General features: G+C 46.8%; 1 protein-coding gene across 1 annotated transcript in view; it reads left to right on the top strand.

The window, feature by feature from the left end:
* Positions 1-25,347, top strand: part of LOC120375052 (minichromosome maintenance complex component 3 associated protein) — a 74,965-nt gene that overhangs the window by 30,756 nt on the left and 18,862 nt on the right. Inside the window, exons 13-19 of the mRNA XM_039495638.1 lie at positions 272-462; positions 1,618-1,718; positions 4,661-4,792; positions 7,251-7,364; positions 12,112-12,264; positions 24,139-24,336; positions 24,701-24,769. Coding sequence (XP_039351572.1) covers positions 272-462; positions 1,618-1,718; positions 4,661-4,792; positions 7,251-7,364; positions 12,112-12,264; positions 24,139-24,336; positions 24,701-24,769 — 958 coding nt within the window. The remainder of the gene's footprint in view (positions 1-271; positions 463-1,617; positions 1,719-4,660; positions 4,793-7,250; positions 7,365-12,111; positions 12,265-24,138; positions 24,337-24,700; positions 24,770-25,347) is intronic.

Below are 25,347 nucleotides of genomic sequence, written 5' to 3'. Positions count from 1 at the left end.
GCGTGCACGTGTAAGTGCCAAGCTCATTCCTTCTTAGTCCTTAAAATAGTCTTTGCATCATAAATAAATTCTCAGTTAATACAGTGTGTAATCTGATGCAAACTAGAATGTCTACCGTTAATTACAGTGCACTGAGCCTTCATAAGAGCTCATATTTATGACTGTGATTTATCAAACAAGCCAACTTTTGAAGAGAATTACTCCGGTCAGTTCAAAGTTATGCAGACTGCTGCTGGTTTGGTTGTTGTTAATGGCTGGATGTTTCCTGCAGAAGGAAGGCTAGAAGAGAAAGGTGTGGAGTCCGAAGGGACAGTGATACAAGTCCAGCCTCCAGCTCAGCCTTTGCCTTCACTGTTACCTCGTCCTCCAGCGCCATTGCCCCTTGCTGCACAGTCCCCCTTTCAGCCGATTGGGCAGCCTGAGCTTCCACCTTCAAAACCTCAGCCTCTGTTCACAGACCTGGTAAGAGACCTTGCTCCTAGGAACCACAAGCTCTGGAGAAATGCATATTGAATATTATTTCAGTGGCCCTTTTGTTACATAATTGTCAATACTGGAGTTGGACAATTTCTTTCCTGTTTCTGAATCTTTGTATTAAGATCATAGAGACCAGAGAAAGTCGCTGCTCCAGATAATTGTTATCCCAAACTTTCAGAAACAAAGGGAAACTTGGGTACAGTTTCACTGCGGCATTTGGGGAAACTTGGTTCCAGTTATTAATGGGAGCCGAATGTCTGATGAGCCATGCTGAAAATGTCACCTATTACTATGACCTTGTCAAATCTTTCAGGCTAAGCAAGATTGCGTATGGTCAGTGTTTAGATGGGAGACCTCTAATGAAAACTTACAATGGTGCGAAAACTACTGATCGTGATTCAGCAGGTGGCACTTTTTTTTTAGTGAGTCACGTACTAAACCAGTCCCCAGAATAGCAGTGTGTCATCTTCTAGATGAGACCTAAACCAGAGGTCCTTTGCGCAAGAGTAGGGGTGTTGACTTTGAGTCATGGACACATACCAGTGACTGATTTGGGTGATTCTGTGTGATGTGCCCTCACTTCCTCCTGCAGTTTTAATTGGATTTGGTGGGATTCTTCAATGAGTATCCTAAACTGTTGTGTAAAGCTGCCTGGTACAGTGCTATTGCTGCTGTGTTCCACCTCAGATGTGGCTGCATTTCAGTGAAGGGTAAGGCGAGTCCATTGAAATGAAAGTAGCTATTTAATTAAATTAGATTCGTTTTATTAATATTAACCATCGAAACTGTACCCCTTGGAGAAAAACGTATCATACATGAAAATACTACATTTGAGATATTAAGAAAAATCAATTACTTATGTGTTATACTCTTTTTTGCAGGTTTAATTCAGGAGTTGCTTTTCTTTTTTAGTGGGGTTAATGTTTTACACTTCTGTTATTTTGATAGTGACGCGAAATGGCATAGTGGGGTTCCATATTGTTTCGACTTCCAGATTGTTTGCTCTGTTTACAAGTAAAAAGATAGGTTTTCTGACTGCCAGCCACATACATTCACCAGTTCTAAAGAGTCCTTCCCCCAAATGACACCTATGTGCAATGCTGTATAAATATCAAACACTCATTCTCAGTATCTTTGTAGGACATTGCAGAAGTGTTGGAAGGCCTGGTGCATGAAGTTCTCAAAGGAGAGTGCAGAGAAATCGGCAAGACAGGAGCAGCTTACGTGACTGCAGCTATGTGGTAAAGGCAATTGTTTATTACTATTATTGACATTTTAGGGGCCTGTCACCATCTAGGTGTCACTTTGCCTTACTAGCGACTAGCTGAAGATGACAAACTGTCATTTATATTGGGGAGGGGGAGGTGTCCAAGTGGCAGGATATTTTCATTTTATTTTTATTTAAAGTGATGATAATGTCAGGATTGATAGGGCCAGTATTGGTTCTCTCTCCATGCTTAAAATGACACTTTCTGTCCTGAAATGTATCTTGTGTGTATATTTAAAAATAAAAAAGTACCTTGATAGTCCTTCCCGACTGTAGGCTGTGATAGTTCTAAGGTCCAAGTGATTAGGCTGAGTGAAAACCATATGCAGTCAGTCCACTAGTCTGGAAAGGACTATTGGGTTAACTCCATCCATCCAGGGCAACAGAGGCATCACATTGAGCAAAATTCTCGGTTGCCAAACAACTTCCCTACATAATCCAGGCTACTGTGTTTCAGCTCCAATCTGCTCTTTCTGTTGCCACAGAAGTAGCTCAGTGTGCTGGTTCTGCTTTGATCTGATAGCGAATGCTGTGGACCTTGGGGAATTCTTCAGCACTCCTTCCCTTCTTTCTCGTCTTGTCCTCCTTTCTACTGCCCCACGGTCACTGAGAACCATGGGAAGTAGGCAAAGACGTTTGGAGGGGTCCCAGCTGCAACCCCAAGGCAAATCAGTAACTTAGCAGGCACTAGCTCTCACCCCTGTGGCCGCAGTCTGGCTGAAGGGGAACTGTGGTGCCCACTACCCCTGCCCCCCAAAACATGTTGTTGGCAGGGGAGATGCCCAGCTTCCCCCACCCCCCTTACAGTTCTGTCCTGTCAGTGCTTCCCAGCGAGCAAAGGTCCCTTTGATGAGTCCTTACTTGCTGAGGAATCACAGAAGAACTACACTTTGTGGAAACCCAGGTCTTCATCAAAGTTCTATTAATCAAACTAGGTTTTCAAAAACAGTATTTGAATGATCTCTGATGCTACTCAGTGTCGTTATCCAGGGGAGGGCTGTCCCCTCAGTGGCTATGCCAGAGCTCAGGTTCAGTGGCCAGAGCATGTCAGCTTTAGCCACTCACTTACTGGGTCACCAGCCGGCCTGCAAACAGAGCGCTAGTCTTGCTGCACGTGCACATTTCACTTTTTGGTTTGTCTGTCGAGTCATTCCATGTTGGAATAGTGAACTATGCACTAGCTGATATCAACTCTGAGTGGGTGAGCTCAGCTTCGAGAGGGTCAGAGTGACAGTTTGATCACCAGGTATGGACAAAAAGGTTAGCAGAAGCAGGTGATTTTGTAAACATATACCTTTTTAGAGAGACTGTTGTGACAATCTGCTGGGGTTCTCAGAACTGTGAGCCACTGGATCACCCCTCTCAGCCTCAGTAAGTGAGAGCTTTGCTTCTGCTGAGTGATGTGTCAGCTCCCTGACACACCAGCCTCTTTGCTTGCCAGCCAGCTCTTCAGCACTCTGCCAATCCAGACCAGGCCTAGCAGGTGACACCCAATGCTTGAGTTCCTCAGAGACCTCTCCCTGTAGTGCTCAGTTCCTCTTATTGTAGCATCCACAAAACCTTATCAAGTTTGCTGCTCCTTTACAGAGACTGTGCCAAGCAGCCTATTACCTTAACTGGAGTGAGCAAACACGCTGTTTCTGTCAAAGCACTGAGTTGGTTTATAGTAAAAGTAAAGTAAGTTTATTAATTACAGGACAGTTTAAATTATATCAGGTAGAAGGAATTAAGCTAGAAATTGTTACAAATAAACAAAAGTAAGAATACACTTGTAAGACTTCTCTATAACTTAACAAATTAGAGTCCTTTGTTCAAAGAAGTTTTCTCTCACCGCTCCTTTCTTCCAACATGACTGATCAGTTTTGTAGCCAGGACCCTTCACAGAGCTCAAAGTGCTCGGTTCCTTTGTCTCCTGAGGTGAAAGATAACTTAGGGGTTCTCTTCCCCTCTTTTTATAGACCAGTAAACCTCTGAAATGTATTCTTCTGAAAGGTCTCCCCAGGTAAAGTTTCTTTTCCCTGCTGTGTGGTGTCGGCTCCAGGCTGGTTCCTCCCCTGCTGGGGAGCTTTTGCAAATGATCTCTTTCTGCAGCCATACCTCGTTTGAGATGGTGGCCTCTTTCCTTTGTCTGGAGAAAACATCTCTCTCAATCCCTCTGACATGCCTGGTTTAAACACATTTTAGTCACATTTCCAGCACATCTGTGAAGTTCTGTGTGGGTTCACTGCACATACATCATTCAAGTATATTAATGACCTGTGAGTTATTAGTTTTCCAGTGATATATTACAATGCCACCTGTTAGCTAAATATCATGACAGTAGTATGTCATGTTTCATTAGGGTACTCTTAGGGTCATAGCTGTATCACAGGAATCCCTTGCTCAAATGATTCCAAAATTTGGACCACTAACCCTGCCCTGTATTTTAATGAGGCACAACATATTTCAAGACAAGCATGTGGGTTTTAGAGCACTTACAATAGTTGTCTTGTAAACAGTGACTCAACCTTAATTAAAGCAGAGCTTCAACTTCACTATAATGAGATCCCTAAGGGTGAAAGAGAGAGATTTTCTTACCATAAATGGTCATCTTATTACAGAAAATCCACTAGTCCTTACTTCTTCCCACCTTTGTAATTGTGGGCTGGCAAGTTATTAATTGGAGCTGATACGCAGTAGCCAGGAATGTATCTGACAAGCTGAGTGCCAAGAATTTTGATCAGTGAGTTGCCTTAGTGGTCCTGGATGGGCAGTCAACCCATTCATCCTTTCTATTGAGTGGGTAGTCGTCTTTGCTATCAAATCAGTGTTTGATATGTCTGATTTAAATAGATTTAGGAAACAAAAATGGGTCTGAGCTGGAGTGTGTTGTTAAAGGAAAAGAAAAACACAAAACCACTGCCTTTCTTCATGCAGTGCCTCTGATGCCACCGTAGAGGAACTCTTGACCGAAGTAATGATGGAGCTTCTCAGGCAAGTTGCAGCAGATGTAGTCAGTGCAGAAAGAGAGCGAGTCAAGGAGGAAAAACGCAGAGCAGAAGAAGAGAAGTGAGTAGTCTCGTTTCTTACAGATCAGCAGGTGAAAACTTGAGGGACTGGATGGTTCAATGAACTGGTAATGGGCGTACTCACTAGGGATGGAAATATTGGTTAAAAAAGTTAACCGGTTAAACGATTAAAACTATTTCCTTTAGCCAGTTAACCGTTAACCGTGGTAGCGGCGGGGGGGAGGGGGGGGCTGGGGTTCGGCGCGGCTGGGGCTGGGGGCTGGCGAGGTGTGTTCGGGGCTGGGGTACCTCCTGACGGTGGCCTGCCGGGATTAATGGTTAACTTTGGTTAACAGGTAAGCCTAATGCTTACTGGTTAACCTTTTACATCCCTAGAACTCATCCTTACTTTGAGGTCGTCAGCATGAATCAAGCCCCAGGATAGTCATTAGTCAGATGGCTTCTTTTTGTTAAAAAGTCTAAATTTACCTAGGAGTGTGTGTCTTGTCTCTTCTTTATTTAACTCTTCTCTGATATATTTTAGCTGTAAACTGTAAAAAGATCTTTTAAAAAAATATTGTTTTATTGTGTCTCTTTTTAAAACTGATTGAATCAGAGCGATACTTAATAATGACACCCAAAGTGAAGAATATGGCTGCCACGGCACAGGGTGAGCTATACCGTTGCCCCCTCACTAGTTCATTCCTTCCTAGTGACAGAGCTAAGCAGGGAGCTCTGCCCTTCACCCCAATATTAGACTGGCCCCACAGGTCACAGTATCCCTGCTCACCAGCTGTGTTCCCTCAGCAGGTCCAGCTGTGTTTGGCACCTGCTGTTGACTTTGCGCTGGGAGCCTTTGACCACTCTGAAAATGCAGCGACAGAGAATAGCTTATTTTTTTTTTTAAAGTATTACTTATCCATAGGAATGAAATAAACAGAGGACGGGGTTAAAAGAACAAAAGGTCTGTCTGCACATTATCTTACCTAAACCTTCCTTGAAAGTTTAGGTGGTCCCACTTGTCCCAGACACACACACACACACACCCGCCCCCCTCCAGCCTTGGGACAGGCCAGAGCAACGCAGTCTGCAGTCCTGTAGCCTCCGCCTCTCAGTCTGAGCCTCAGTCAGTGTCTCTCCCTGAATTCGCAAGCAGTCTTTTATCTATTTCAAAGTCCCTTTATTTGACCTGGGACCCCTGGGCATCTTGCTGAGGGAAGAGGTTGCAAATAGACTTCTAGCAGTAGATTCGCTGTCTTGTCTGTTAAACACTGGCAACGGCCTTCCTTCCTGGAGATGAGTAAAACTTCACAGGATTGAGTTAGCTCTTTGTCTGCCATGTAGCAGACAGTCTGAGAGTAACTGTATCTTTCCACCCTTTGAACAAATAACAGAGCAAAGGTTTTGCCAAGTACCTAGGGATGTTCTGGCACTCTTTTTCTGGATAATGTATCTACAGTTCCCTCTTAATGATTTTGTTTCATACATTCATATAATAAGCATTCCCATAAAGCAGGGGTGTCCAAAGTTTTTTGGGGGAGGGCCAAATATAAAAAAAAAAAGGCAAAGCCACCACACACACACACAGGCGGAGGGGCGGGGGCGGCGGGCCGCCATGATGATGCATGCGGTCCGGTCCTTCCCAGGGCTCGTTGTCTCCCGCCGCCGCCCATGCCTGGCGGGGGGTCGGGGGCCCGGACGGCGAAATCCTGCGCAGCCCAGCCTGCGGGCGCTCAGCGAGCCGCGAGCGAGATGGACGCGGAGGCTCGCGCAGCCCGGGAGGCGCGGAGAAGGGGAGGAAGACGCCGGCGCGGCCGCACGCGGGCGGCGGTCCCGCGCCCCCGCCCGCGCTCTCTCCGCATGCGGCGTCCCCGCAGCTCCGGGCTCGGTGCGCGTCCGCCGCCTCGGGCGGGCCTGGCAGGGCGGGAGCCGGGCCCAGCCAACCGGCCCAACTGGGCAAATAAAACCGCGGGCACGGCCGCGGGACTTGGGCCCCATACCTGAGAACATACAGCATTCATAAAACATTACATAGCAGTTTCTCCTTGTCCCATGTACCATATGTCTCCTGCCTGTAGAACACACTGGGTGGATATGCAGCAGAAGTTCTCATGTGCCCCCACATACCACTGTCACCCCAAAACTTCTGAGTGTGAAACTGGGCCCTAGTCCTGCCACTTCCTTCTCCCTTCTGGCTTCTAGGGGGTGAAAAGGGTGGCAAGCCCTCATCTCTCATGGTGCCAGCTGCCTGGCAGGGGCTTAGGAGTTATCTCCCATTAAGTATTGTAAGATGTGGTCCTTGATCAGTTGGTGCGGGGGGACAGGTCTCACCTCCTGCAAAGCCGGTCGTGCTGCAGAACATTTGCCTCTGCTGTTTTTAGAAGGAAAAGCATGAAAAATTGGACTAGCCCAATGTGGAGGTAAATTATCTGTGGTGTTGATATGGCATGTGTGTGTTACAGATCATCAAACAGGTTTTGCCAGTCCTTATTTGTGTATCATTTGTTTCCATCCTTTAGGCAGAAGCAGGAAAGAGAACGGTTGATAAAACAGTTGAGCCATTCACTGGGTGTGGAGCTGACAGAAGAAGTAATAAAGGAAGGTGTTCAAGAGACTGCAGCTAGTGAACTAAAGTAAGTGCAACATTAGCTATGTAGGGTGTGCAGTATGTTGTATAACACAACGCCTGCATTGTAAACTTCTTTCCTGAGAAAGTAAGACTCTGGCAAGCAGTGGTGGACATCTCGCTGCTCCTTTTGTTGGACCCAATACAGGGTGAATGGAACCATTGTGAAGAACATCATTTGGTTAAATTTCCAAGCAATTCACTATGCACAATTTACTTCTAACATTTTCATCAGTAGGTTCTGAAAAACCAGGCAAAAAAAATCTATTGTACGTTTAAACATTACCTGCAAAGGAGTAAGGAAAACATGGACTCGTCCCTTTTTTTTTTTTTTTTTTTTACTATTTAATGATGTATAAGGAAGGCCAGAATGTTGGGTTTTTTAGTATTGTATATTGTTAACTCTCAACCCTTTAACTGAGGGGTAGGATGTCAGATCTTTGAGAAGGACTTCCTTTCTCCAGAATGTTAATTGAGCCAGGAAGAGGGAGCCTCTTAGATTTGCAGAGGTAGGCGCTACCTTCATAGGTGTTCTGCCCCTTGCTGCTGCTGCACTGACCCTCTGTTCTTCACTAGTCGAATAGCTCCTCAAGGAGCTTTGCTGCTATTAGCTTGCTTGCCCTTGTGATTGTTCAATACCAGTCTCAAAGCGAACCCAGAGGAAGTTCATGCAACTCCAGGCTGAAGCTGTTGCTTCTGGACTGTATCTTTGTGAAGTATATAATTACACCTGAAGTTAAACCTCTGTAGAAGGAAGGTGTGGGGTGAGGGAACAGGGAGACAAAAGATGGCCATGCACCAGAGGAAGAAGAATGTTCAGCTTCGAGTAAATTTGGAACGTCTCATATCTGTCGACAGCAATCCCTCTGTCCAATAAAGAAACAGTAGCTTTGACTTGGTCTAATTGTTACACCATGAAACTCTGTCATGATTCAGGGCGAGCTGTACCTTTGGTCTGTCGCGCTCTCTCTCTCCCTGCACATCTCTTCCAAGTGATAGCCCCGTGTACTTCTCTCAGGATGGAATCCCACAATTCGCCCCACCCCCTAGACCGTCTCCCTAGGTCACAGTACCCCTGTTTACGAACCATGCTTCCTAAGCACGTCCATCCAGGTTTTGGCCCCGGCTGTAGACTACCCTTTGGAACCCTGTGATCAGTAAGAAAATGCAGGGACATCAAACAGCTTCTTCAAAACAAAGTCTTTATTTATCCAAAGGACCATCACAATCTGAGAGAAGAGAGTTAAAACAACAAAAGGCCTATACACTCATTGTCTTAAGAACATAAGATCGGCCACACTGGGTCAGATTAAAGGTCCATCTACCCCAGTATCCTGTCTTCCGACAGTGGCCAATGCCCGGTGCCCCAGAGGGAATGAACAGAACGGAATCATCAAGTGATCCATTCCCTGTCGTTCATTCCCAGCTTCTGGCAAACAGAGGCCAGGGGACACCATTCCTGCCCATCCTGGCTAATAGCCATTGATGGACCTATCCTCCATGAATTTATCTAGTTCTTTTTTTAACTCTGTTGTGGTCTTGGCCTTCACAACATCCTCTGGCAAGGAGTTCCACTGGTTGACTGTGCGTTGTGTGAAGAAATATTTTTGTTTGTTTTACACCTGCTTCCTATTAATTTAATTGGTGACCTCTAGTTCTTGTGTTATGAGAAGGAGTAAATAACAATTTATTTATTTTCTCTACAGAAAGTCTTACCTAAACCCTAGCATTTCCCCCACATGTAGTTAGTGTTGCCAACTTCAAGAGATCAGAAATCATGAGTTGGGCCCCCCAAAATCATGACATTTTAAAGAAAGATGATACTGTGCTTTTAGGTCAGTCTCTTGATTTTTGAACTCCCGCTGCCCGTCTTCAGGGTGTGTGCATGTGACAGTTGTGTTAACCACTCTCCCACATGTACTGGATAGAGTGAGTCTGGCCCTGCTGCAAGAGCTTTCACCCCCACATCTGCCCATCTCCTGCCACGCAATCCTGTCCTCCTCCCCCCAACTCCCCTCAGTTCAGCCCCATCCTCAGTTCAGTCCCCCAGCCCCTATCATCACCACCCCATCAATTCACCCTCCTACCACTCACCCCATCTGCTCAGAACCTACCATTAATTCAGCCCTCACCCTCCTCACTTCAGCCCCCCTGCAGCCACCATGCCATAGTTCAGCCCTCCCAGCCTCACCTCTGCTCCTTAGGATTCTTCACCCTTCCCAGGCCTGTGGGGTTGCAGTGATCCCCTCTCCCACGTTCTGCACTGGCAGGGGAGCAGCCGCCCAGGGCTGACAGCTAGAGCCCCGGCCGTGCCCCTGGCGGCTGACAGGATTTCTAAATAACATTAAGCCTCATTTTTAGAACTCTCAAACATGGGAATTTTTTTCCCCAATTGATTCAGGGCTTGTCTACACTGTGTCATTGTCGACAAAACTTTTGTCTTTCATGGGTACTTAAAAAAGCCCCCTGTGAAAGACAAAAGTTTTGCTGACGCAAGTGGCAGTTTGAACCCGGCTTTGTCGCTCCTGCTGACAAAGCTACTGCCACTCGCGGGGTTGGAAGTATTTTGTCAGCAAAAGTGCTAACAATATACCGACAGAGAGTGTTCACACACGCTGCCTGTTAGCGACAAGGCTGTGTCGACCCAGCCTTGTCGCTAAAAGCTGCGTAATGTAGACAAGCTCTCCCCCCACCTCCACTTGTTAGCTTGATAGCTTTGTTTGTCTGATATATAAGTGAATTCTCATTGTCTTTCAAAGTACTTTGGGATTAACTACCCAGTGGAGAAACCACATTCCTTTGTTTGTCCTGTTTGACTGTAAACCCATTTTAAGAATGTGTTGAGGCTGAAAAAAATCCTGACATTTGAGAGTTTTATAGCAAGATCATGAGTGAGGTTTAATTTTACTCAGGGCTAGTCTACACTGGCAACACTAAAGCACTGACGTGCCTTGTGTGGTCGTGGTGCAGTGCTGGGAGAGAGCCACCTCCGCCAGGGGTGTAGCTCCCAGCGCTGGGGCGCTGTTTACACTGGCGCTTTGCAGCACCGCAACTTGCTGCACTCAGGGGGCTGTTTTTTCCACCCCTGACGGAGAAAGTTGCAGGGCTGTTAATTGCCAGTGTAGACAAGCCCTCAGACAGCATGACTCTTGCATCAATTTAAGAGAGTTGGCATGTCTGTAGTTCGGTCCCACTTGTTCCAGGCTCGGGGTTAGGAGAGGGAGCCTGCAGTCTCTGCCTTGCTCTGAGTTCACAGGCAGGCTTTACCCATTTCAGAGTTCCTTGGTCTGTCCTGGAACCCCTGAACCTGGTCAGTGCTGGCGTTAGGCATGAGCAGACTAAGCAATTGCTTTGGGCCCCGAGCAGCTCAAGGGGGCCCTCTGTTCGGTTTTTGTTATTATTACAGGCTGGCAAAAAATATTCCTGCTTAGGCTCCCCAATGGGCTAGCACCGCTTCTGAGTCTGGTACCATTCTGCATCTCACCAGGGGACTGGAGGTCAATTTCCAGGAGTGCATTCAGTGCATTGTCCATTAAGCACCAACAATTAACTTAGCTATTGCCTGTATGTATGTGGAGAGCTCTAGCAGGAATTAACCCACAAACGGATATAAATTGTCAGTTAGGAAATTTAGGCTAGAAATTAGACGAAGGTTTCTAACCATCAGAGGAGTGCAATTCTGGAACAGCCTACCGAGGGAAACAGTGGGGGCGAAGGACCTCCATGACTTTAAGATTAAGCTGGATAAGTTTATGGAGGGGATGGTATGATAGGATAATGGGTTTAGTCAATAGGTCAATAACGTGCCACACTGGTAATTAGTACAAAGGGTCAATGTTGGGGTATTGTTAGCCTTTTCCAGAGGGTCTGGCTGGAGAGTCTTGCCCACATGCTCGGGGTTCAGCTGATTGCCATATTTGGGGTCGGGAAGGAATTTTCCTCCAGGGTAGATTGGCAGTGGCCCTGGAGGTTTTTCGCCTTCCTCCGAAGCATGGGGCAGGGGTCGCTTGCTGGTGGATTATCTGCTACTTGAAGTCTTTAAAGCACGATTTGGAGCATTCAGCAGCAGAGTCAAGGGAGAGAATTAGTTCATGAGTGGGTGGATCGGCTTATGTGGCCTGCATCTTGCAGGAGGTCAGACTAGATGATCATAATGGTCCCTTCTGATCTTGAATTCTATGATTCTATGAACCCTTCGTGTTCTATAGAACAAGCCTCACTCACCACAGTACTGTAATGAAGAGAGAAGCTTTTATGAACATGGTGTGTGGTACAGCTCTCCCATGCTCTTCTTCCACAAAGCATCACTGACGGGAAAGGCGGTGGCCATGAGTAGAAGAGGATGAGTTAGAAGTGGAAGAAATATGAGGGGATAATTAGGATTCTGGATGGGTACTTGGGAATGTGGGGGGTGGAGGAGGGGGGTTGTGTACGTGTCCTTGAACAGGGACTACAAACCCCTTTGAAGACTAATACTTGATTCTTTCCAGTGTGAAGGCCTTGAATTCCCCACCCCCCTCACAGGTGCACAGTGTCTGTTCCCCTAGATAAGAAAGCCCATGCTTTTACTTTTCAAAGGAGAAACTTACAGAAGTCTAGTGGCTTTCAGAAAGTGGAATGATTTTAAATGACTGCTTATCTGTGCTGGAAATACCTACCTTTTGCACTACAGCAGTTTTCAGCATTTACTGCCATGTGTGCTGCTTAGTGAGCATTTCTGCCTTGGAATCTCATTTTCTTTCATTCTGCACCAGGTATGCTTTGGAAAGAGACCAAAAAGCCCGCATTGCCCGTTGCTCAGAGGAAGTCTGTGCTGATGTAATGCAGCTGTTTCTGGAAGAGGAGATTTTCCAGAGTGCTAAGGAGACCCTCCAGGAGCTCCAGTGTTTCTGCAAATATCTGCAGCGGTGAGTTGTCAAACCATACCACAGAGACAGTTCTCGAGAAGGCCAGGTGGTCTCTAACAGGATCAGTGGTAGCATTTGCTAATCCGAGTATACGGTTTCTTTCTGATAGTCCCTGCTAGGTGCTTTCCAGACAGAGAAGAGGGAACAGCCCCTGCCTGAGGAGCTAAGGAGAGACAAACAAGTAAACAGAGGATGGGGGAAGGGGAAACAACATGTTAGAGCAGTGGTCCCCAACCTTTTCGTCTGGTGGGCGCCAGATGAAGGACCGTGGCAGCGGTGGAGCATCCGCCGAAATGCTGCCGAATTTCTGTGGCGTTTCGGCAGCGGCGCCTCTCGGTGACGTCTCTTGTCGGCGACAAGTGACGTCATCGAGAGGTGTCACCGCCGAAACGCTCCTGAAATTTGGTGGCATTTTGGCGGATGCTCCACCGCTGGACAGGACATGCACCCCGGGGACCCCTGGATTAGACTATTTAACAAGCCCTACGTCAGGGGTTCTCAAACTGGGGGTCAGGACCCCTCGGGGGGTTGCAAGGTTACTACATGGGGGGTCACAAGCTGTCAGCCTCCAGCACTGATAATGGTGTCAATATATAAAGTGTTTTGAATGTATCAGGGGGGTTGCACTCAGAGGCTTGCTGTGTGAAAGGGGACACCAGTACAGAAGTCTGAGAGCCACTGCTCTCCGTGGACTGCAGCTTAAATCTACCTGGAAACTCATGCTGGTACAGAATGTAGTAGCTCATGTTTTACACCGTATAGCCTGCCAGGAGCACATGATACCAGTGGGTTTTTTTGGTTTACATTGGCTAATTATTAAGTACTGATTAGTATTTAAGATTTTGTGGGGGGAGGGGGGAGGGCGGAGAGGTGTTAATAAAGCTCTAAATAGCCCAGGAGCTACTTATCCAAAAGCTGTCTCTTTCCCTGTGCCATATTGCCAGATCAGTGGGGTGCCTGGTTTGGAGCCTCATGCAGACAAGAGAGGGTAGGGGGTGAGTAGCTTTCTAGGGCCACCCAGAACCATAAGCCTTGTGTTGCCCCCACTGGCTCAGCAAGGGAGAGTTTTGCTAGAGCTTAAACTGTGTGTCAGCTCCCTGCCACACCAATTTGTCCTATTCCCCAGAAAACTCCTTTGGACTCTGCCAGTCTTAACCTTGCCTTGTGGGTAACATTCGGTGAACCCCAGTTCCTGAACCTCCAGGAAGAGCGTTCCTCTGTAGAATCCACTCCCTATTGCTGGACACTCACAGAAATTACCAAGTCTGCTGCCTCCAAAGCGAGTACACCCACCAGCCTGTCAGTCTAGCTGAGGACCCACACTTTAATACACTGCACTGAGATGGCCTATAAAACCACACATACGTTTATTAATAAAGAACTTGGATTTTAGTGATACTAAGCAAGAGAAAAAGATGTGGTTAAAACAAAACAACAATGGGAAGTTTCTAATATCTAAAACTTGACTTTAGCAAGCTCCAATCTTTACGTAAGCAGCTTTCTCAATCACATCAAGCTCTCAGATCAACAGAGCCAGACGTGTACCCAGAAGCCTCCTACTACAAGACAAACCCAAGAAAGAAACCAACAGGACTCCACTGGCCATCACATACAGTCCCCAGCTAAAACCCCTCCAGCGCATCATCAGGGATCTACAACCCATCCTGGAGAATGATCCCACACTTTCACAGGCCTTGGGTGGCAGGCCAGTCCTCGCCCACAGACAACCTGCCAACCTGAAGCATATTCTCACCAGTAACTGGCTCAGGAACCAACCCATGCAACAAACCTCGATGCCAACTCTGCCCACATATCTACACCAGTAACACCATCACAGGACCTAACCAGATCAGCCACACCATCACCGGTTCATTCACCTGCACGTCCACCAATGTAATATATGCCATCATATGCCAGCAATGCCCCTCTGCTATGTACATCGGCCAAACTGGACAGTCTCTAAGGAAAAGGATAAATGGACACAAATCAGATATTAGGAATGGCAATATACAAAAACCTGTAGGAGAACACTTCAACCTCCCTGGCCACACAATAGCAGATCTTAAGGTGGCCATCCTGCAGCAAAAAAACTTCAGGACCAGACTACAAAGAGAAACTGCTGAGCTCCAGTTCATCTGCAAATTTGACACCATCAGCTCAGGATTAAACAAAGACTGTGAATGGCTTGCCAATTACAGAACCAGTTTCTCCTCCCTTGGTTTTCACACCTCAACTGCTAGAACAGGGCCTCATCCTCCCTGATTGAACTAACCTCGTTATCTCTAGCTTGCTTCTTGCTTGCATATATAAACCTGCCCCTGGAAATTTCCACCACTTGCATCTGAAGAAGTGGGTATTCACCCACGAAAGCTCATGCTGCAGAACGTCTGTTAGTCTATAAGGTGCCACAGGATTCTTTGTTGCTTTTACAGATCCAGACTAACACGGCTACCCCTCTGATACTTGCCATCAAGCTCTCAGCAACTCCAGCCCCTCAGGCAGGAGGATTAGCTGTTCACAGAATCGGGGGCACTGATCCCTTTGGTCCATCAGTGTTGGGTAACAAATGAGGAGTCCCCTTTCTTCCCTGAAAATCTTTGAAATGTATTCTTTGAAAAGTAAACCCGGACAGAGTTCCTCTCCCTTGCTGTATGTTCTATGGGGAATAGGCACCAAGCCCTTTCTTCATCCTCTCCTCAACTTGCATTCTCCGTTGTCTTGATCACTTTGTTTACCTTAGAATCAAATATCCTTTCGTTGTCCTTTGCTTGTAATCAAGCCATGCTGTTTTCCCATCCAGGCGTTAGCATGATTCATGCAGACAAGTAAAGCCACAGTCCTTTGTCTACGGCAGGCTTGTTTATGAGCTGTCTCCACACCTTGTTTTATGAACGTATTCCCAGCACACACACACAACTCTGTATACACAACCCATACATACATCACACACTGATATTCATGACCAGCGTGTCACCGGTTTACATATGATACCTTACAAGACGCTATGTAGTTAAATATTCTGACACTAGTGTGAATGTGCTGTTTGTCGGTAGTCATAAAGGGACTCTTAGGGTCACAGCGCGGTGGCAGGGGCTTCTTCGTGGAGCTTTGGAATTCCCTCACCCCAGTCTGAAATAGTCCTGGGGTACTGACCCTTCAGGGCACACTGCAAGGCCCATCTGTTTTTCTGCATGTGGGGGAGACTGCAAAGATCTCATAGACTTTAAGGCCAGAAGGGACCATCACAATCATCTATTCTGAGCCCCTGCACGTTGGACTCGGGCAGAGTGATAGCCACTGAAAATCAGCTCTCGTGCTTACCCCTGCACTAGTCTAAACCTGCAAGTGACCAGTGCCCCCTGCTTCAGAAGAAGGGGAAAACCCCTTTCTGTCAGTCTGACTTGGGAGAAAATTCCTTCCTGACCCCAAATATGGGATCAGTTCGACCCTGAGCATGTGGGTGAGACCCACCAGCCAGACACCTGGGAAAGAATTCTCTGTAGTTACTCAGAGCCCTCCCCATCTAGTGTCCCGTCACCAGCCACTGGATCTGAAATACGTTCTCAGTGGATTGTGTGAAGGAAGATGACTGGGAAGATTACTAGGGAAGGGTCAGTGCTCCTTGTTATGGACTGAGGCTGTAAATAAAAAAAATATTTCTATATTGTCAGCTCAAATGTTTTGAAACCGATTTAATGTAACAGACGAGACGAAAGCCCGTGCTGTCACGCAGGTGTAATTTCTAACGTGTGAAAATGCCACTAGTAGCTGAAGAATTGGACAGGAACAGACCCCAAATTCCAGTGATGATTGGGCCTGGTGCTATTCTGAACAAAAAGAGCTCTCAACTATGCTTGTAGGTATTTCCATCACTGCGCATAGATGTTCTAGTGTACAGAATAGCAGTCCTGGAATCTTAATATATAGATATTCTAACTTCTGATAAAGCATCTTTTAGGTAACATGTCCTATAGAGTTTTAGAATTCCTTTCAAAAAATATTTAAGGTGTATTATTTTCAGCAAGAGGGAAGCTGTTTTGTAATCCAGAGGAAAGCAATTAAATGGACTATACACCAAATGCTGTACAAGCACAGAGTGAACACTGAAATTAAGAAGAATATTTATCTAAAGATGCAGTCTGAATAGAATTCTCACTTCTGGGACTCAGCTCCTTAACGTGCAAGTGCCATAACACCTTAGGTCTTGTGACTTTTAACTGTTGATGTTAGTGGTAGCAAGTCAGAGCAAAATCCAGGCCCCTTAATTCTCAGTGTGCCACCCTGTCCAGGTTTTTGGTAGTGGGTGACTTTCTACTGGCATAACCAATGCATGTTGTGGGACAACATTAGTTCTTCAAGTACACATCCTTATAGGTGCCCCACCATAGGATGTGCATGCACCTGTGCACTCTTGAGTGGAGACTGGAACGTAGTATTTGCAGGTCCATGCCTGTGTAGAATGGCACCTCCGTACTCTGAATGAGGGCATACTGGGATGCACAGTCTTGCCATCACTCAGTTCTTTCTCTACCACCTGCAGCTTGAGATGGAGACTCCTGACTGTTGTATTTGGCTTCCTGCCTTAACTTGTGCATTATTATTTTACTACTTTGGTTTGATCATTCTTTCTTTGAATTATTCTATTTCCATATATCTTCACTTTACTTCACTTTATTTTGTGTTGGTTGGGGAAAGCTCCATCCCTTCCTTTTCATTTTCTTTGATTTTGTGTTGGAATATAGTAGTTATGCCCAAGACCCCAGGGTTTAAAGCCTGTGAGACTTTACCAGAGGTCTTTTCTCCGCAGTGATGGACATTCTAGCTGCCTGTGGTGTTTGGGGGAGTCCCACAACCCTGCCAAATGCCAGGTCTGGCTAGGTTTGAAGGTCAAGGAGGCTAGACTGAAGCTCATACTATTGGAGCATGTGTTAGTTCCAGAAGGGTCTGCTTCCCTCCTTGTACATTGGCCTCTATGTCGCAGACAACCTCGGTCACTGTTGCTGCTTTGTCTGCAGCCCCAGACAATAGGACCTCAAAAAAAAAAAAATAAAAAAAGAGGAAGCATTCCTCTCCCAGGAGGAAAACAAAGAAGAGGCGCAGACTACTGGATAAGACCTGCTTTCAGGAGACCTCTCATTCCGCTAAGGCTCTGACGGAATCCAGTACTGAGGTAGAAGCCCTGCTTGCATGTGCTTATCACAGGAGCAGTTACTGCCGTGGCACCGTCTGCTCCCTTGCAAAATAGCGAGACCTACAGGGCTACCATTCACACCCCTTTGAAAGGGGTCAAGACACTACAGCTATCCCAGTAGTGCAACAGCGTCCATCTCATCACCCAGTACCAACTCTAGTTTTGGATGAAGGATTTCAGAGCCCTCCACTTTTTTCCAGGTTCCTTTCTTCAGAAGATCTTCTTATCTCTCATGAACCTGAATCGCCACTTATAGAGGGATCCACCAACTCCACCTCCATGGTACTTTCACAAAAACAGCATGTCAGGATTGGCTTACACCTCCAACCGTTGGTACTGATTAGAATATTGGAGCCCCTCCTTCCTGCTTAGTTCAAGGAACAACTCCTTGGCCTCAGAGATCTCAGGACAGGGATCCATTCGGGTACCATACTACCCTACCTCCATGAGCCCCTTGCATGAAGATGGGCCTGGGGAACCTACCAGAACATCATAGGCCCAGAGGTTATGACTGTCATTGACATCCCTTCCCTTATCCCTCTTCCCCAGTGGGACTCTACTGGTACCTAAGGGGCCACTACAGTGAGCAACTTAATATAATGTCTAGGAAAAAGCACTGGTACCCATCAGTACCATACCAACTGTCGGCTTCTACAGAACATCCTCTAGTACAGTGCACATTGGTACCATGCTGCTCTCCATTATCAAAAGATGTATAAGAGGAACAGGAGCCTCAGACAGAGAGATCCCTCTGGAAATTCATCTTCATATCTAGATGAGGGGCTGATGCCACCACCTCCCTCCTATGCAGGTGATTTTAAGACATTCCAGGAACTCATGAAAAGGCTAGAGACCTCCCTTCAGTATTCTACTAGAGCAGGTGCAAGAGTCCAAACATTCCCTGGTGGACATCGTGAACATCAGTCCTCAGGGAAAGGTTGCCTTACCTATCAATGAGGCACTGTTATCTCATGCATATATAACCTGTAGTAAATACCTACCATAATTCCACCAACCTGTAAGCAGACAGATGAGAAATACTGCATCCCACCCAAGGAACAGTGTGCTACTTCTCCTACCCGAACCCCAACTCCCTTGTGGTGGAAGCTACCATTGAGAGGGACTGTCAAATTCAGTGTAGGCCCTTTCCATCAGGTAAGGAATCAAAAAGGCTGGACTTCCTGGGAAGGAAGAGCTATTCATCAGCCACTCTCCAATTTCACATTGCCAACTACCAGGCCTTAATGGTGAAATATGACTTCAATACATACTCCAAGTATACACATTTTAATGAGCATTTGGCACAAGACCAGAAAGATTCATTTCAGTCCATTATCACTGAAGGACAGTTGGTCATCAAAACTTCTCTGCAGGCTGCATTAGATGCTTCTGATACAGCTGTCAGGTCCATGGCCACAGTGGTGCTCATGGGAGGAGTATCCTGGCTCCAATCCTCAGGACTTTCAAGAGAAGTTGAAAACACAGTGGAAGACCTTCTGTTTCAAGGGCTCTTTGGTCAGTATACAGACTCCTCTCTCCATACTTTCAGGGACCCCAGAGTGATGACGTGATCACACGGCATTTCTGTGTCTGCAATGAGAAGAGAGTTTTATAGATCCCAAACTGCTCAAAGATTGAGACCGTTCTACTACTATCCGCACACCTCCTACCCCTACTTCTACCCAAACAGTCTGAGACTTTTGACACCTTGGTTGAGGCATCAAGTATTCTACTCCAATAGATCACTGATCATGTGAGTACCCCCCCCACCTTTGGAAAACAACTGTCTTCCTGCCTGAGAGTACCTTACCTCAGACAAGTGGATACAGGAAGTTGTCAAAGAGGGCCATTCTATCCACTTCCATGCTGTTCCTCCTTCTCACCCCCCTCTTTTCAGGGACCCCTCTCACAAGGAACTCTTAAAAGAAGAGGCCCAGTCTCTTCTTTTGGGAGCTATAGAACTAGTCCCACCAAAGTTCTTTGGAAGAGGGTTCTATTTGAATTACTTACTGGTGGTTCTGCGAGTGATGGTCCCTACTGTATTCCACTGAGGAAATGTGCCCTTGCTCCACCTCACGGTTTTGTCCGAGACGATAAAGGGCAGGGCAGACCAACTGTGCTCTCAATTCCTTCTCACCACCGCATGGTCCAAGTTGGACCTGCTACTGTTGTCTTGTCTCTCTCTGCACCTAAAAAAAATGCCATTTTTAGAATTGTAAATAGTTTTTGTTTTTACTGTAGTTTTTACTGGGGAATCCAGAATGCACATCAACATTATGGCTCTTCAGGCAGTCCAAAGAGCATGTTGTGCATTTCTTCCATCATGTCCAATAACAGCACCACTGTTTATTACATCAACAAACAAGGGGGCACGAGGTGACTCAGAACATAATTGGAGACTCTTTCAGCAGGAAATTCATGGCCAACCACAAATGGGAGCTCCATGACACTTTAGAGACATTTTCACCTGATGAGGGACTCCGACCAGGGACCTTTTTGCATCCTGCTCCAACAGCAAGTGCATCACTTACTGCTTCAGAAGTGGTCTCTATGCCCATTCCCAAAGTAATGCGCTCATTCACCACTGGTCGGACCAGATCAATTTTGCCTTTCCCCCGTTACTGCTGCAGCCATGAGTCCTCCACAAAATCAGGTGGGAGAGAGCACCGGTTATTCCAATTGCCCCATTCTGGCCATGCCAGTTTTGGTTTCTCCACCTTCCCCACATGTCAACGCGTCCCCTGCTTCCCCTGCCATCTTTCCTGGAATTGCTCATGCAACACACAGGCAGGATCAGGCATCCCAATCTGCAGATACTTCACCTCGAAGGTTGGGTTTTGGATGGGATCTTTGCTAGAATGGGATTGTTCGCTGGCAGTATAAGACATCCTCTCAAGCATCAGGAAAGAATCCATAAGGCCTTGCTATTGGGCCAAGACTTCACTTCTTGGGCTCCACAGAGTAGTCTTGCCCCCAAGGATGTGGACAGTCTCCTTCTTTTGGACTACCTTCTGTCCTTGAAATGTCAGGTTTCGCTCTCAATTCTGTCAAGGTCCACAGAGCAGCTGTCACTGCCTTCCACCCCCACTTGGAAATGCACTCTATATTTATACATCTGTTGACTACCAGGTTTTGGAAGGGTCTCCTCAGAAGCTTTCCACCAGTTCAACCTGTTGCTCCTCAATGGGACCTCAGCCTTCTCCTCTTGACATTAATGAAATCACCCTTCGAACCTCTGGCCTCGTGCTTCCTGTCTCCCCTTTCCATGATAGCTGTTACTTCTGCAAGAAGGCTGGGCGAACTGGGGAACATGATGGCGGACACACACACACCCTTAACCATGTTGGATAAGGACAAACTTTCCCTGTGCTTCCACACCAAGTTTGTGCTAAAGGTTGTATCCTGCTTTCATCTCAACCAACCCATACACTTACCTGCTTTCTTTCCGAAGCCTCATGTGTCGGCGGAGGAGCAGCACCTTCACTCCCTCTCGGGGTCTGCAGGGCCTTGGCCTTCTACCTGTAAAGGACAAGACAATTCAGGAAGTCCCCCTAGACCGTTTATCACTATAGCTGAAAGGATTAAAGGGCAGATGATCATACAGAGGCTATCAGGGTGCATTATGCTTTTTTTGGTTATCGGGACTGTCTCCATCCCTTGCAGTGAGAGCCCATTCCACAAGCGCATTCACATCGACTATGGCCATCCTGCACGATGTACTGCTTCCAGATATATGTAGGGCAGCCACGTGGAGTTCGGTGCATTATGCCTTCACTGTACATTATGCCTTGGTGCAAGACTCTGTGACACACCTCATTGGACGTGGCTGTCCTTCATTCAACCCTTCAGTTCTCTTCCTCGCACACTTCTCCGAATTAGGCACTGTCACTAGAAGAAGAAGAGGTTATTTACTTGTAACTGGAGGTTCTTCGAGATGTGTGGTCCCTATCTGTATTCCACTTTCCATCCTCCTTCCCCTCTGCTGCGGATCTGTTTAATGTGTGGTGGTGAGGGAGCTGAGGGCATGGCCAGTCCACCCTGCCCTTTTTATCACCTCAGACAAAACCATGAGGCATAGCAAGGGCACGTGCATGGACCAAGAGACAACTTTCAAATTCTCCAGCTCTGTCCTCAGTGAAATTCAGATAGGGACCACACATCTCAAAGAACCTCCAGTTACAGGTAAGTAACTTCCTCTTCTCAAGAAAGGCGGAGGGTGGAAACCAATCTTTAACCTCAGGAACCTGAATAACTATGTTCTAGCACAACACTTCAGAATGGTGACACTAGCCACCGCAATTCTATCCTGAGATTCAGGAGACTGGTTTGCTGCCCTCAACCTTCAGGACGCCTGCTTCCATGTAGGAATCCACCCTCACACAAGCATTTTCTAAGATTCATGGTAGGGGAAGATCGCTATCAGTATTGAGTTCACCCTTCGGACTCTCCACATCTTTGAGGGTGTTCACACAGATTCTCTGAGTGGTAGTCTTACAATCTGACTTGTCTATGTCAGTGGGGAATAGCAGTGTTCCCATATCTGGACGACTGGCTTCTCAGGGTCCAGACACCTCAAGAGGTGCCGGAGGCAACATCCAGGGCATTAACCTTATTCCAATCTCTGGGCCTCTGCATTAACCACAGAAAATCCATACTCTCTCCTGTTCAGAGAATAGACTTTATAGGCACTACCTTAGACTCCACAACAGCAAGAGCTTAGCTACTCAAAGAGAGATTCTTCACCCTATCCAACCTAATCTCAACATTACATTGCAGCCTGCCAACAATAGGGGGGACCTGTCTACAAGTCTTGGGCCACATGTCAGCCTCCACATATGTGACTCCCAACATGAGGATGTACCTCAGATGCCTCCAGATATGGATAAGAACAGCATACACCCCAAACAAGCAGTCTCTCCAAGCACATCACAGTGCCTCGGAAGGTGTTGAACTCTCTGACATGGTGGAAAGATCCACAGAAGGTCTTGCATCCAGCACCTCTGAAAACCCTCACAACGGATGCATCTCTGTTGGGATGGGAGCTCATCTACAGGGAGACACAGCACAAGGCAAATGGTTGGCACAGGAATCGGTGCACCTTATCAGTATCTTGGAGCTAAGAGCAATATGATACGCTTGCCAACACTTCCTTCGTGTCAAACAAAGTCACTCAGAGTAATACTAGACAACAAGGCAACAATGTACTATGTAAAGCGACAAGGTGGAGCAAGATCCAAATCCTTTTGCTCAGGATCACTAAGGTTGTGGAAATGGGGTATTGTCCATCAGATAGACTGCTGATATTTCTATCTGTGGCCTCCAGAATACAATTGCGGACTCCCTGAGCAGATACTTGTAGCAGGATCACAAATGGGAGCTCAAGGACTCTGACTTTTGCAGCGTCTGCCAGACCTGGTATATACTGTACCAGGGTATACTCTTTGCCACCCTAAACAATGCAAATTGTCACCTGTTCAGCTCCAAGGGAAGTCACGGTAATGGATTTCTAGGAGATGTTCTTGGAATACCATGGCCCTTTTTTATACCTGTTCACCATTAATTCTCAAGACCCTTCTCAAGCTGCATTGAGAAGGTACAAGAGCTGTCGTCATAGCAGCTGCTTGGCTGAGACAGGCAGAGCCATCTCTAGGGTACTGCAAATCGAGGTGACTGCCCCGGACCCCACGCTTTGGGGGGACCTGCGCTTTGTGAGGAAGCGGGTGAGGGAGGGGGAGAAGGATCCCCCCCACCAACCTCCTCCTCCCCTCAGCGCCTCGTGACTGCCTGTGGGCCCCGCTGATCAGCACCTCCCACTCCCTCCCAGTGCCTACCACTGATCAGTTATTTCAGCGTCTGGAGGTGCTGGGGTCAGGGGAGAGGAAGAGGCAGGGTGGGGTCTCCAGAGAAGAATCAGGCCTTCATTCTTCGGATGTAATGAGGGCCCTTGCCTTCTATCTGAATAGGGTTAAACCATGCTGCACCTCTCCTAGACTATTTGTGTTGATTTTTGGATTGGATGAAAGGCCAACCAGTTTCCACACACGGACTGTCTAAGTGGGTTTTGGCTTGGATCAGGGCTTGTTATGGAAGGCAGGGTTACATGCCCCCTTCAGGAAGTGACGGCACATTCTACTAGAGTTCAGTCCATGTCCTTAGCTTGACTGAAAGATCTGTAGGTCTGCTTCTTGGTCTTCTAGCCATATCTTAGCCAAACACTATGCCATCTTACCTGCTCCCACCTTTGGTGGTGCAGTCCTTCAAACTATCCTGGACTTACCTCCTCAGCACCCATCTCATTGAATTCCTGCTTGAGAGTCTTCTACAGTGGAGAAGGAACTGAGTGGTGGTGAGCTCACACCTCTCTAAATGCCTTCAGTCGTCGCATAAGGTGCTGTTCTGCGTGCGCCTGCAAATGCTACCTTGCCGTCTCCAGCCAAAGGCGCACAGGCATATGCACATCCTACAGTGGAGTGCCCATAGGGACAAACTTGAAGAACTCAGATTACTGTAAGGTAAGTGAGCTCTCCTTTTCTACTTTGAACTGCTAATAAACCTAAGGTGCCAAAGCAGCTCCAGCAAGTCAATAGTGAAAAATAACTCTGAACAGAAAATCTGTGAAAATAATGTGAGATTTGGCAAGCACCATTAATTAGTACAGCGCATCCATATTTTCTCTTTTAAAGATGGAGGGAAGTGGTAGCAGCGCGGAAGAAGCTGAAGCGTCAAATGAGGGCATTCCCAGCAGCTCCCTGTTGTGTGGATCCGAAAAACAAACTGAAGGCATTGTCCCCCAGTGCAGAGTGTCCTATTGCAGAGGAGAACCTAACTAAGAGCATTGTAAACCTAGGACATGCCGGAAATCTGGGAATCTCCTGCACCAGGTAAGCAGCTAACCTGAAATCTAGTCAGTTTCAAAAGGTAAATTTAAAATAATTTCACATGATCACAGGTTCCTGACAATATACATTTTGTTTTACAAGCACATCTGCTTATATCACTTGTCCTGTGAAGGACCCTCACAAAAAAGACACTGGCTGTACACATTGCAGTCAGACACACATGAAAAACATACTGAAAACCCAGAGAGAATTTTTCTCTGATTTTCTTCCATTGTAGTAAGTCTCCTAAGTGTTCTGGCTTGCTTGGTGCACAGATGAGCACTCAGAGCTCTTGCAGACCTACATGTGTTATAGAGAAGAATCAGCATGTTTGATACCTCCTTACCAGACTTCCTCTTTGTTCCAGGTTAAGATGGCTGAGAAACAGGACGAAGCACCAAATGAAAGTTCAGTACTTTTACCAGCAGTTGCTATAGTAAGTTGGAGTTTCATTAAAGCTACATTAGCACAAAGATGCTGTGTGCCCTGAAAATGTTTGTGCAGAGTGGTGAATCGGTCTCTAGCAGACTTTTCAGACTAGCCCCTATGAATATATGTAACGGAGGGTGGGTGAAGGGTGGCTCCTCCAAAAGAGAAGAACCCTGATCTTGTGCCTGTACCTGTAGAGTGCAGTGTCTGACTAATACTGGGAGTGTGTGTGGAGTGGCAGGTGGGGCAGAGTCTAGTGCGGCTCATATGCAGAGAGCAGTAAGTGAGATGTGGTCTCTGGCCTGTAACATAAGTGCAGAGGACCATCAGATCTTTGTTTTCAGTGGGCTGGGATTGTAGTTTAAATGCTGGTAAGTACTGTAGACTTCTCTGGGAGAGAATAGTGATCTGAAGCCCATAGCTGAAGGTCAGACAGGTAATGATGGTTGTGGAGGAGGTGGGCAGAATTTCCTTAGTTTTAGGAGGCCATTTCTTTATGACTTTGATGTCTGGAAACCTGCTGTAGCTGGAGATACCACTGCTCAGAGCAGAGATAAACCAAGGAGCGAGAGCACTTACAAGTCT

This window comes from Mauremys reevesii, linkage group 11 (assembly GCF_016161935.1).
Source record: "Mauremys reevesii isolate NIE-2019 linkage group 11, ASM1616193v1, whole genome shotgun sequence".
NCBI classification, from domain to species: domain Eukaryota; kingdom Metazoa; phylum Chordata; order Testudines; family Geoemydidae; genus Mauremys; species Mauremys reevesii.
The sequence above is the reverse complement of the archived record's forward strand: the minus strand, read 5'-3'. Positions and strand labels throughout refer to the sequence as shown.